The sequence below is a fragment of the Brassica oleracea genome, chromosome C2 (genome assembly GCF_000695525.1).
Source record: "Brassica oleracea var. oleracea cultivar TO1000 chromosome C2, BOL, whole genome shotgun sequence".
Classification (NCBI taxonomy): Eukaryota; Viridiplantae; Streptophyta; class Magnoliopsida; order Brassicales; family Brassicaceae; genus Brassica; species Brassica oleracea.
This window is the reverse complement of record NC_027749.1, coordinates 3,092,893-3,103,376: the sequence shown is the minus strand read 5'-3', so window position 1 is coordinate 3,103,376 and position 10,484 is coordinate 3,092,893. Positions and strand designations below refer to the sequence as shown.

The 10,484-nt window shown below is 37.4% G+C and overlaps 3 protein-coding genes across 3 annotated transcripts; 2 read left to right on the top strand and 1 right to left on the bottom strand.

Annotated features, from left to right (window-relative positions):
* The first annotated feature begins 1,998 nt into the window (after window positions 1–1,998).
* Window positions 1,999–4,041, top strand: LOC106327614 (RNA polymerase sigma factor sigD, chloroplastic). The gene is made up of 4 exons (XM_013765805.1): window positions 1,999–2,469; window positions 2,548–2,904; window positions 3,313–3,513; window positions 3,586–4,041. The coding sequence occupies exons 1-4, from the start codon at window positions 2,086–2,088 to the stop codon at window positions 3,871–3,873; spliced, it is 1,230 nt and encodes a 409-aa protein (XP_013621259.1). The 5' UTR covers window positions 1,999–2,085; the 3' UTR covers window positions 3,874–4,041.
* LOC106327615 lies at window positions 3,912–5,455 on the bottom strand. The gene is made up of 4 exons (XM_013765806.1): window positions 4,957–5,455; window positions 4,766–4,843; window positions 4,584–4,683; window positions 3,912–4,338 (listed from the first exon to the last, which is right to left on the bottom strand). Exons 1-4 carry the CDS (start codon window positions 5,230–5,232, stop codon window positions 3,983–3,985), a joined length of 810 nt encoding a protein of 269 aa, XP_013621260.1. The 5' UTR covers window positions 5,233–5,455; the 3' UTR covers window positions 3,912–3,982.
* A 1,740-nt stretch (window positions 5,456–7,195) lies between these two features.
* Window positions 7,196–10,484, top strand: LOC106322658 (cycloartenol-C-24-methyltransferase-like). The gene is made up of 14 exons (XM_013760752.1): window positions 7,196–7,355; window positions 7,435–7,535; window positions 8,027–8,093; window positions 8,180–8,253; window positions 8,619–8,703; window positions 8,784–8,839; window positions 8,926–8,980; window positions 9,177–9,224; window positions 9,311–9,394; window positions 9,482–9,598; window positions 9,678–9,761; window positions 9,850–9,975; window positions 10,073–10,170; window positions 10,266–10,484. Exons 1-14 carry the CDS (start codon window positions 7,227–7,229, stop codon window positions 10,315–10,317), a joined length of 1,176 nt encoding a protein of 391 aa, XP_013616206.1. The 5' UTR covers window positions 7,196–7,226; the 3' UTR covers window positions 10,318–10,484.

Below are 10,484 nucleotides of genomic sequence, written 5' to 3'. Positions count from 1 at the left end.
AACCGTAGGAATGTTTTTTTGAAGTCACATGGGATAATGAAGACAGGAGGAAGGAGACAAGTGAATCTGGGTGGATACACATATAAAACTAAACAATCTTGTCGACTGATCTACATTGGAATGGCCTATCTCATTTAGCAAATTAAATTCCTTCACGTGTGTATATATTATAATGTTTTCGTTTTTTTTTTTTGGTGTGTTATAATGTTAACACAATAATTATTGTTTGTCTTGTTAGTTGTTAGTGATAAGAAGATGCGTTTTCAGAATAAAAGCATTTGGTGAAAAGAGCTTTATTGTTGAAAGCAAAACAATAGTATTACAACTTTGAATCATTGTAACAAAAGTTAGATAGACTTTGTAATTTACATATCGACAAAGGTACACAGGTAGCTTCGTGCGTGGATTGATTCCTCTGCTTTGGAATCAAAATTGAAGGCTTTAACGCCAAGCCGCTTCAAGAGTCTACTTTTTAAAAGCACTGATTATATAATTATATGTAGTCCAATGCCAGAGGTAGGTCTTAGTGCTTTGAGACTCGTAGGAATATAATGCTTTTTACCAGTTCCATGCATTGCAGTGTACCTAATTGACTTCCATGTGTTGTGTTTATGTTTGTGTATCCGAAAGCGAGAGTATGGGTATGTGGACAATTCCACGTCAGCGGTATTTGTGGAGCCCACAAACGGAGCCACAGAGATACGCGTGTTGCGCACACAGTTTAACACAAGCAAGGTTTACAAGAGCGCGTTGCTCCCACCCTTCAGCACGTGGGGTCCACAACAGTGACACTTGACTCGATCCATATCTATTTTGACGTGGACATGATCCATCAACAACAAGTCTACATGTAAAGAAAAATATATAGACATATTGCCTGTATACGTATTTATTGGGCTTTTTGATTGGGCCCTAAATCTATTAAAAATTAGGGGCGCGGCGCGAGCAGAAGACCCAGTCCAAGTTTTGGATCCCATTCGATTTATTACTGAGAATAAATATTTAAATACCCAATGTTCATATTTTTTTAAAAAAACTTAATTTAATTTAAATTAGATTTTTAATCCGCCTTTAGCGCAGATAAAAATTATTCAAATAAAATTAATAATATTTTTGAACTGTCATTTTATAATTTTTAAAAACTTATATGTTAAGTTCATGATAGAAAAAAATAGCAATTTAGGACTGAATAATAGCTTAAAGAGCTAGGATGGAGTTTTTACAACAGAAGTTTTTTTTTCTACCTTTATTTCTGAAATTGACTTTTTGACCATCTCTATTGTACCTATAGATACAACTTTGAATAGTATCGCATCATGGTTTAAGATCTCCCATGAATCTACAGCAGTAGGTCTCATATCCAGCTCTGCATTTATCTCATCGATGTTTTTTGGTATTTTTCATTAACTATATTCCTATTAGATTTTGTAATGAGAATGAAATGCATTATTTTAACTAAACAAAATATTCAGATTTGAAATCGAGTTTCATAGAATATATAAGGAGATTTTTTTGCTAACTATATTGGGAAAATATTTTAATAAATTGTCATTTGTTAACCATAAATATTTTCTAATTTTTTGTTACTGATTTTTTTGTTTAAATATTGTAAAACCAAATTATAATGAATGCTATAAATATATCTAATGAAATGTGAATATGTCCAAATTTAAATAAGAATTTTTTTAAGTAGATAAAAAGTAGGATTCTAAATTAATAGATTAGAATGATTAATTTCGGTAAAAAAACGATTAGATGAGTGATTTTTTTGGGTAAAAAAATGGGTAAATATTTATGCAGAGTTTTGGCTTCTGTTTTGAGAGTTAAAATAATTTTGGATTTTGGGAATTTTTTGTTTGTTTGTGTTGAATGGATGAGACAACAAATTTTAGAGCTGAATGATTTTGTAAGAGAAAAAAAAAAAGAACTCCAAATTTAATTGCGGATAACTGAGATGAGACAGAGTCTATGTACAGATGTACTATAAGTAACCCAAGATCGAATTATCTTCTGCTTCCATCCACTGGACCAAAAAGAAGATAAAAAGAAAACTATCTAAAGGCGTGGAAGCTCTGCAGCTCATCCATGGTACCTACCACAGCCACCGCCACCATGTGTCCATCTCCTCCTCTCCCAACAATTTCTCCCTTACTCAGAACAAGTCACCAATGTCAACCATCTCCTTCCTCACCATCCCCATCTTCCATAAAGCTTGGCACCACTCTGTTTTCCAGTGAGGCCACGGTGGATGATAGCTCCGTGATGACCAAACCTGTGAAATGGGGGTCCCAGATAGAAAAGAGGAGGAAGAAGAGGAGGAGAAGGAGAGCAGGTTTGGATCCTGAAGAAGAGGAAAATGTTGTCCCAGCAGTAGAAACAGAACCAAAAGCAGTTAGTGTTTCTGTCGGAGCTTCACGGTCTGGCTTTCTAAGTCGTTTAGAAGAGGTTCAGCTTTGCTTGTACCTCAAGGTATGTAGTTCTACATTTATGGAAAGTTTTCGAATATCCTTGTTAGTCTATTATCTCATTGTTTGTGTAACAAAACAGGAAGGAGCAAAACTTGAGAATCTAGAAACAAGTGTCGAAGAGAATGTGATGGTATCATTGTTTGGCAATGGCAACAAGAAGCGTAGTAGTGCTAATGAAATATTATGCAGAAGAAGAGAAGCAAGAGAAAAGATTACTCGTTGTTACCGGAGACTAGTTGTGTCTATTGCAACAGGATACCAAGGCAAAGGGTTGAATTTACAAGATTTGATTCAAGAAGGAAGTATAGGGCTCCTTAGAGGCGCTGAGAGGTTTGACCCTGAACGTGGGTACAAACTATCAACTTATGTCTACTGGTGGATCAAACAGGCCATCTTAAGGGCTATAGCTCACAAGTCTAGACTAGTCAAATTGCCGGTGAGTCATGTGATGAAATATTGGCGATTTTACATGTTTAAAACTTTTGTTTTGAGTTTTTATCGAGTGAAAGTAAGTGTTTTGGAATATTTTAGTCCTTTATCGAATTTCTACAAGTTTTAGATCTAACTGAAACAAAAAGGTCGAATTTTAGGCAAAACTAAATCGAAAAAAAAAAAAATCAAAATTTTCATTTTTTTCTGTATTGAACCGGCAGACATAGCATCCTTCAATAAAACGCCCGATCCTAATTGTTGATTTGCTATCTTAAGACTCTAGCTATATGCATCAACCATGTTAAGTCAGCTTGCATTGCAAGTTAAAGAACATGGACAATAAAACTACAATGGGTTCCTGTGAAGTGGTAAGTAATTAGTGAATACATCTTTTTTAGCTTGTTATGTGTAGGGAAGCATGTGGGAGTTGACAGCCAAAGTTGCAGAAGCTAGTAATGTTTTGAGCAGAAAGCTAAGAAGGATACCGAGCTGTGAAGAGATTGCAAACCACCTCAACATCCATGTATCAGCGGTTAGACTTGCTGTGGAAAGGAGCAGATCCCCTGTCTCGTTGGACAGAGTCTTATCTCATAATGGCCGCATGACGTTGCAGGTAACAGCTCTTCAGTTTCTCCATGATAATGCGAACTAGAGATGTAACTTTGGACTGGTTTACCATGTTCAGGAGATTGTACGTGGACCGGACGAAACAAGACCAGAGGAGATGGTGAGAAAGGAGCACATGAAGCATGAGATTAAGCAGCTTTTGGGAACTCTTACCGCTAGAGAATCTAGAGTGTTGGGACTCTACTTTGGACTTAATGGAGAGACTCCTATGTCGTTTGAAGAGATAGGTAAGAAGTTGAAGCTTTCAAGAGAGAGGGTGAGGCAAATCAATGGCATTGCCTTAACAAAGCTACGAAGTGTACATAACGTGAATGATCTGAAAATATACTATTCCTCTAGTGAATGAGAAAATATAAAATAAGAACAAAAGTTATATATAATAGATTTGTTGTTCCAAAAAAATAATATATAATAGATTTGGTTATGTACAAATGGAGAAGATACATTGAGTACACTCAGTTCTCTCCTTTGTGGAGGTTATGGAGGATATAAAGAGAAGCAGAGGACAAGAAAATACAAACGGAATAACTTAACAAGTCAAGTCCTGTGGCGATGGTAACCATCTTGCTTCTTTCGAACATCTTCACTAAAAGAATCATTACAATAACATGTCCAACTTTGGTTTTAAGCTCATCTAGTGAGCTGATCTTCATCCATTTTGGTCTCTCCTTCATGGCAAACATTCCAAAGAGAGAAGATGCTTTAAGGGCACGGTCCGATTCAGAAGGGACATCAGGAGGAGAGTTGCTGATGAAGAGTCCATACAAACCCATGCTAAATATTAACATAACCGTCCCAGCAAGATAAACATCTGCACATCAGAAAAAAAATCACAGAGAATGAGTACTAAAACAAAACAAACCAGGCTTACACACAAGCTGGATCTGAAAATTTGGGAGGACATAAATATTTCTTAATAAAACATTTTTTTCATAATTTGGTGACCTAAACTGTAAAAAATGTAAAAAAAATTTGGGGGCCAAAGTTAATGTTTCATTGGACTTGCTCCAAATCCGACCCTGGTTACATAAGTCTTAATATATATTGCAACTTTACCAATAGCTTCTACTAGGTGTAAAACCATTTTGCCGGTGTGGATGCCTTTGACACAGTTAGTCCAATAGACTTTGTATGCCTCGATGATGTAGACACATCCCTGCTTAGTGAGTCACTATTATTAGTATTATAGAATGGTGTGTGTGAGTGAAAACATTTTAGATGTAAAACCACCAAGTTACATTGAGGAAGCAGAGCAGCGAACCAGCCAGCGAACCTCCTACTGCCAATAGTGCAAGGAACCGGAAATCAAATATTATCTGTTACATAAAAGACATCAAGACAACATTAATCATACACTAGTCTAATCTCCCGAGTCATGTCACAGCTCAACAGAGAAGAAGAAACGGAGTAAAATTTCGAGTTTTTTTACCCTCTCAACGTTAGACTCGGTGGAACGAAAGAAGCGAGCAAAGGGGCTGTTGTTATCATCCACAACCTTATCATGAGTTCCATAGGAGTTCGACAACGTGTTCCCGTTGGCTACGGGGATCGAGCTAGAGTTAGATGATGCTGAGGAGTCCGGAGGGGATGATGAGGCAAGAGTTGCTAACGGAAAATGGAAACGGCGGCGCGTGTGTAGCTTGTGATGGTACGGAAGAGACACAGAGAGACGAGTGGAGGAGACTAACGTGTAGAGAGCAGCCATAGGTAAGATATTTCGAGAGAGATGGGCGTGGGAGCTTCTGACTAGTTTGGAGTTTCTTGAGTATAGGTCTACCGGAGGAGAAGGAAAGATCGGCGCGTGGACAGGGGAACGCGGAGGATTAGGCGGGAGAGATAATATGTGGTGTGTGAAGGAAGTTGATTTTTCTTTATAGATTAAGACGGCCCCTTTTCTTTTTTTTTTTGTATTTTACCAATTGTGTCTATAAAAAAGAGATATAATATAAGAAAAAATCACTTTATGAGTTTGTATTAACACTATTAGACATTTTATGCTTGACAGACACTTTTTTTTATTGTCTAAAGACAAAAATACCCTAGTGACAACTCATTATCTTACGCTCTCTCCAACTCTCTTATGTCTCACTCACGATACACTTTCTGCAACTCACTCTCATTCAAAAGCAAGAAAAGAAAAAAAACCTCAGATGCCATCTCAATTCACAAACCATAACCTTCTATTAAATCCCTAAATTCTCAAACATAGACCTTTAGCGAATTGGAGCCGACGAACCGAGACTGAAGCTGAGAGAGGCGAGCTTTCAAAGATTGAGCGGCAAGCTTTCAAAGCTTGAGCGGCGAGCTTTCGAAGCTTGAGGAGATCTGGGATTGTGGTAGAGTCGCTTAGGAGATGTGAGTTCCTACGAGACTAGTTCCGGTAACAATTGTGGTGGATAATGTAGAGATGGAAGACGTGAGGGTGATGGATACAGAAGTGGAGGTCATGGTAGAGGTGGTGGTGGTTAAAACAATGTATGTTGTAGTGGTTATGGATGTTGTGGATACGGAGGTGGTGGATGGTTATGGAGGTGGCAGTGGTGGCTATGAACAAGGCGGTGGTGGTTACGAACAAGGCTCAGGACAAGGCTGTGGATACAGTGGTGAAGGTTGTGGTGGTTATGAAGGTGGTGGTGGTGGTAATGGCTAAGAACAAGGAAGTGGTGGCTATGAATGAGGCTTAATCCGTAATTGTGGTGGAGGTGAAGATCGCGGTGGTGGTTATGGAGGTGGCGGTGGTGGAGGAAATAGCAGAGGTGGTGATCGAGACATATGTAGTAATTGAAACGAAAGTGGTAATGGAAGTGGAGATAGTGGAGGCGGTGATTGAAAAGTAACCCTTAGATCAAAAAGGTTTTTTTAATCGTGTGGTTATTAATTGCTTAACAAATCAAACAAAATAAATAAATAACTAATTTTCACTTTTCCTAACTACACACGATAAGGTCAACTCGGTATAAGGACATAATTGTCCACAATATGTTTTGGTTTCATAAATTGTGTCAAAGGCACAAAGTGTCTATTCGTTATTCGTGTAGTAGAAAAGATAAAAGTGTCTCTTTACGTAATTCACTCTTAAGGAGCTTCATGCTTCACCAAGCAGACTTTGTAGATATGTTTCTTGGATTTCAAGATCATTCATACTCTACGATCGCAAAATCAGATTTCTGACTCTTTAACTAGAACTGTGAAGCTTTGTTTTATTGATTGTTTTATTTCGGTCTAATTACCTAAATTATCTCAAGTTTGAATAATAAAATAGCAGTTCGTCGTAAAAAACAAATAGTGGCCAAGGATATCAAACTGAAAGTTGGAATCATATTCGGAGGGAGTAGTTGCAATTTGCAAAGATGGTCACTACCTAGATGATCTTTTTTACAAAGATCCCCCGTTCCGACAATTAATTTTCCCACAGATGACATTTAATAACAAAGATGATCACTTAACCAAGTATATCAAACTGAAAGTTACTTGAAAGAAAATAAAACAGTTGTAATTCCGGGGTTTAGTTTGAAATTAAGACAATGGTACGTATTGTCAAACACGGAGAATCTTTGGGGTTAGAGTTGAGATTAATTGTCGGAACGGGGGATCTTTGTAAAAAAGTTGAAAGCCGTGCAACTCTCTGTAGTTGGTGGGCTTTTACGGAACCCAATAATTAATAGACTAGTAAATTATTTTGGCACTGGAGAGGAGGACATGATGGTAGTTTCACTCATGTCACACACACTTCAATTCTTTTATAAGCGAAAGCCAAGTACAAGTAGCCAGGTGCCTCTCTCATTAACGAGTGCTCTTCGCCACTACTCTCCGATTCATATAACCTTTGTAAGTCTCCTCCTCCCTCGTTACATATTTTTAATATCCCACTGGGGCTTGCGACGTTATATCACACTGTTTGTTGCAGATCTTAGATCGTTGCATAATGTCAAAGACTGGCTCTCTGGATCTCGCCTCCAACCTTGGTGGAAACATCGATAAGTCCGATGTTCTCACCGCCGTCGAAAAGTATTCTCTCTTCTCTCTCAAACGCATCGTTTGATATAATTACTCGATCGTTTCGTTGTTTCATTATCCGATTCACGTTTTATTCTCATGCATATTGTGATCCACACTCTCGTCACGAAAATATTTATTGATAATTATACGGCCACACTCTCGTTAAGGTCAACAACATTGAATGGTTGTTAAATCAAATCCCATGAAATGAATAATCACCACCTCTGTTTGGAACTGAGCTTTCAGTACAGCATATAAAGTAGATTGTGATGGTCCCCCTGTAACTATTCCTATAAATATACTTTTGACGTGTATGTCACTATGTCACGTTCTTGAGGGCCCCCTGACTCTTTCCTAATTGACTTAAAAACAATTGTTTATTTTTTTCCATTGTTAATTCTAATCTCATCTATAGAAGATGTAGAAAGGCATGCATCAATATGATTTTTTTCTCATTTATTTTCTGCTGGCTGCACATCATTAAACCGTTACTGATTCAGGTATGAGCAGTATCATGTCTTCCATGGAGGTGACGAGGAAGAGCGAAAAGCCAATTACACTGACATGGTAATTCCATTGTGTTTTGAGGAATCATATAATTGATACAGAAAAGTATTTAGTTACTGACTAGTCATATTCTAATAACATTTCAGGTTAATAAGTACTATGACCTTGCTACTAGCTTTTATGAGTATGGTTGGGGAGAGTCCTTCCACTTTGCACACAGGTCTAACTTCTTTTTTTTTTTTTTTTTTTCAAAAAAATATCTCTAACTTCATCTACAATGGTTCTAGCAATTCAATATTCTTTTTTGGGCTTCTAGCAATTCAATATTCTTTTTGGGCTTTTTGCAAAATTGATTCAAAACTCAAAGTCAAACCTAAAACTAACTCATGCTTTTCTTAGATTTTTTTTTTGTCCTATTCACCTCACAAGTTCATATTATTCACGAAAAAATCATTAGCTTTTTTTTTTTTTTTTGCTGTTTGTAGTTCTACCATAAATCTTTTTTTTTTTTACTTCTTGCAGCCACAGACACTGATGCTAGTGTCTAGTTATATTTAATTAGCATGAGTTTTTTTGGGTTTGCAGATGGAAGGGCGAATCACTTCGAGAGAGTATCAAACGTCACGAGCACTTTCTTGCTCTTCAGCTTGGCGTTAAACCAGGACAAAAGGTTTTATCACTTTAGCTGAGTGCTCCAAAAGTGGTCTCTTTCGTCATTGGATATTCATTTGCTTTTATATTTCTTAATAGGTACTGGATGTAGGATGTGGAATTGGTGGACCACTGAGAGAAATTGCACGATTCAGGTAAAAATGACTACACCATACCAAAATAACACATTATTCTTTACATCATCTACATTAGACTAATGTTTGTATTTTCTCTGCTGCAGCAATTCATCTGTTACTGGGCTCAACAATAATGAATACCAGATCACCAGAGGCAAGGTAACATATCTATATTTGTGAATGATGAATTTGATTTTGGTTCATTCAGGATTGTGGGTTATATGACTTTATAAATTCCATTATCAGATTTCTGGTCTTTTTCTTTCCTTTGTGTCCTTACAATTTTTTTTTTTTTTTTTTTTTTGTAAAAAAGCTTCCTTACAATTCATATTGGAAATCCTCTTCTTTGTTGTAGGAACTAAACCGACTTGCAGGTGTCGACAAGACATGTAACTTTGTCAAGGTCAGTTAAATTCGTACTTCTTGTGATTACCGTTGTAAATCGTTGCTTTGATAGGGAAACGTGATTGTCATTTGTTAATCTTGCAGGCTGACTTCATGAAGATGCCATTCCCTGAAAACACTTTTGATGCAGTTTATGCTATTGAGGCAACCTGCCACGCACCTGATGCAGTATGTCAAATTTCTAAACAAATCTATTTGCTTGTTATCTTCACTGCATTTATAAATATGATTCATCATTTTTGATCTCTACAATAGTATGGATGCTACAAAGAGATATTCAGAGTGCTAAAGCCCGGACAATGTTTCGCTGCCTATGAGTGGTGCATGACTGATGCATTTGACCCTGCTAACGCCCAGCATCAGAAAATAAAGGTCTAGTGTGGTCTCTTGCATTATATATCCATATTATCTTTGCATCTATTGTAATACAAACAAATACTCTGTTGTGCAGGCAGAGATAGAGATTGGAGATGGTCTCCCTGACATTAGGCTGACTTCAAAATGCCTCGAAGCCCTGAAGCAGGCCGGTTTTGAAGTAAGTATCTGACTACAGATCCCTCTCTATTTCCAAACGTAAAACATTTCCACTATAATTACTATTATCATCTGCTTTGGATATAAAGGTGATATGGGAAAAGGATCTGGCGGAGGACTCGCCAGTCCCATGGTACTTACCTCTGGACAAAAACCACTTCTCGCTCAGTAGCTTCCGCCTAACAGCTGTTGGACGGTTCATAACCAAAAACATGGTAACCACCAAAAACTTGCTCTGTCTCATCTGCCTAATTTCATTCATTAACTACTGATTGTTCATATATCTGAACTTGCCATTGTTAATTTATATAGGTGAAGGTCCTTGAGTACATAAGACTTGCACCTAAAGGAAGCCAACGGGTGTCAGATTTTCTGGAGAAGGCCGCAGAAGGATTAGTCGACGGTGGAAGGTGAGAGGATCCCAGCTTTATATATATATATATATATTGAAACTAATTTTGATATACTAATTAATGTCAACTTCTAAATCTCTGTGTGTTAACAGGAGGGAGATTTTCACGCCAATGTATTTCTTCTTGGCCCGGAAGCCAGAGTGAGCGGATGAGAGATGCTAAGTGAAGCTGACCAAATTTCTCAGTTTGCTTTTTGTTTGTCTGTTCTAGTTCATGTCCTTTTGTTGCAGTGTTTTTCACACGTCTTTTATTTTCTTAAAAAAGAAAACCTTGTCACACCAAACTTGTTCTGGATGGTTCTTAGTGTGTCA

Coding starts and splice junctions, on each gene's coding strand:
- LOC106327614 (XM_013765805.1), top strand. CDS start 2,086: ATGGTACCTACCACAGCCACCGCCACCATGTGTCCATCTCCTCCTCTC. Junction 2,470..2,547: donor AGCTTTGCTTGTACCTCAAG/GTATGTAGTTCT, acceptor GTAACAAAACAG/GAAGGAGCAAAACTTGAGAA. Junction 2,905..3,312: donor CTAGACTAGTCAAATTGCCG/GTGAGTCATGTG, acceptor TGTTATGTGTAG/GGAAGCATGTGGGAGTTGAC.
- LOC106327615 (XM_013765806.1), bottom strand. CDS start 5,232: ATGGCTGCTCTCTACACGTTAGTCTCCTCCACTCGTCTCTCTGTGTCT. Junction 4,684..4,765: donor CGCTGCTCTGCTTCCTCAAT/GTAACTTGGTGG, acceptor CTCACTAAGCAG/GGATGTGTCTACATCATCGA. Junction 4,339..4,583: donor ACACCTAGTAGAAGCTATTG/GTAAAGTTGCAA, acceptor TCTGATGTGCAG/ATGTTTATCTTGCTGGGACG.
- LOC106322658 (XM_013760752.1), top strand. CDS start 7,227: ATGATGGTAGTTTCACTCATGTCACACACACTTCAATTCTTTTATAAG. Junction 8,981..9,176: donor ACCAGATCACCAGAGGCAAG/GTAACATATCTA, acceptor TCTTTGTTGTAG/GAACTAAACCGACTTGCAGG. Junction 9,762..9,849: donor TGAAGCAGGCCGGTTTTGAA/GTAAGTATCTGA, acceptor TTGGATATAAAG/GTGATATGGGAAAAGGATCT.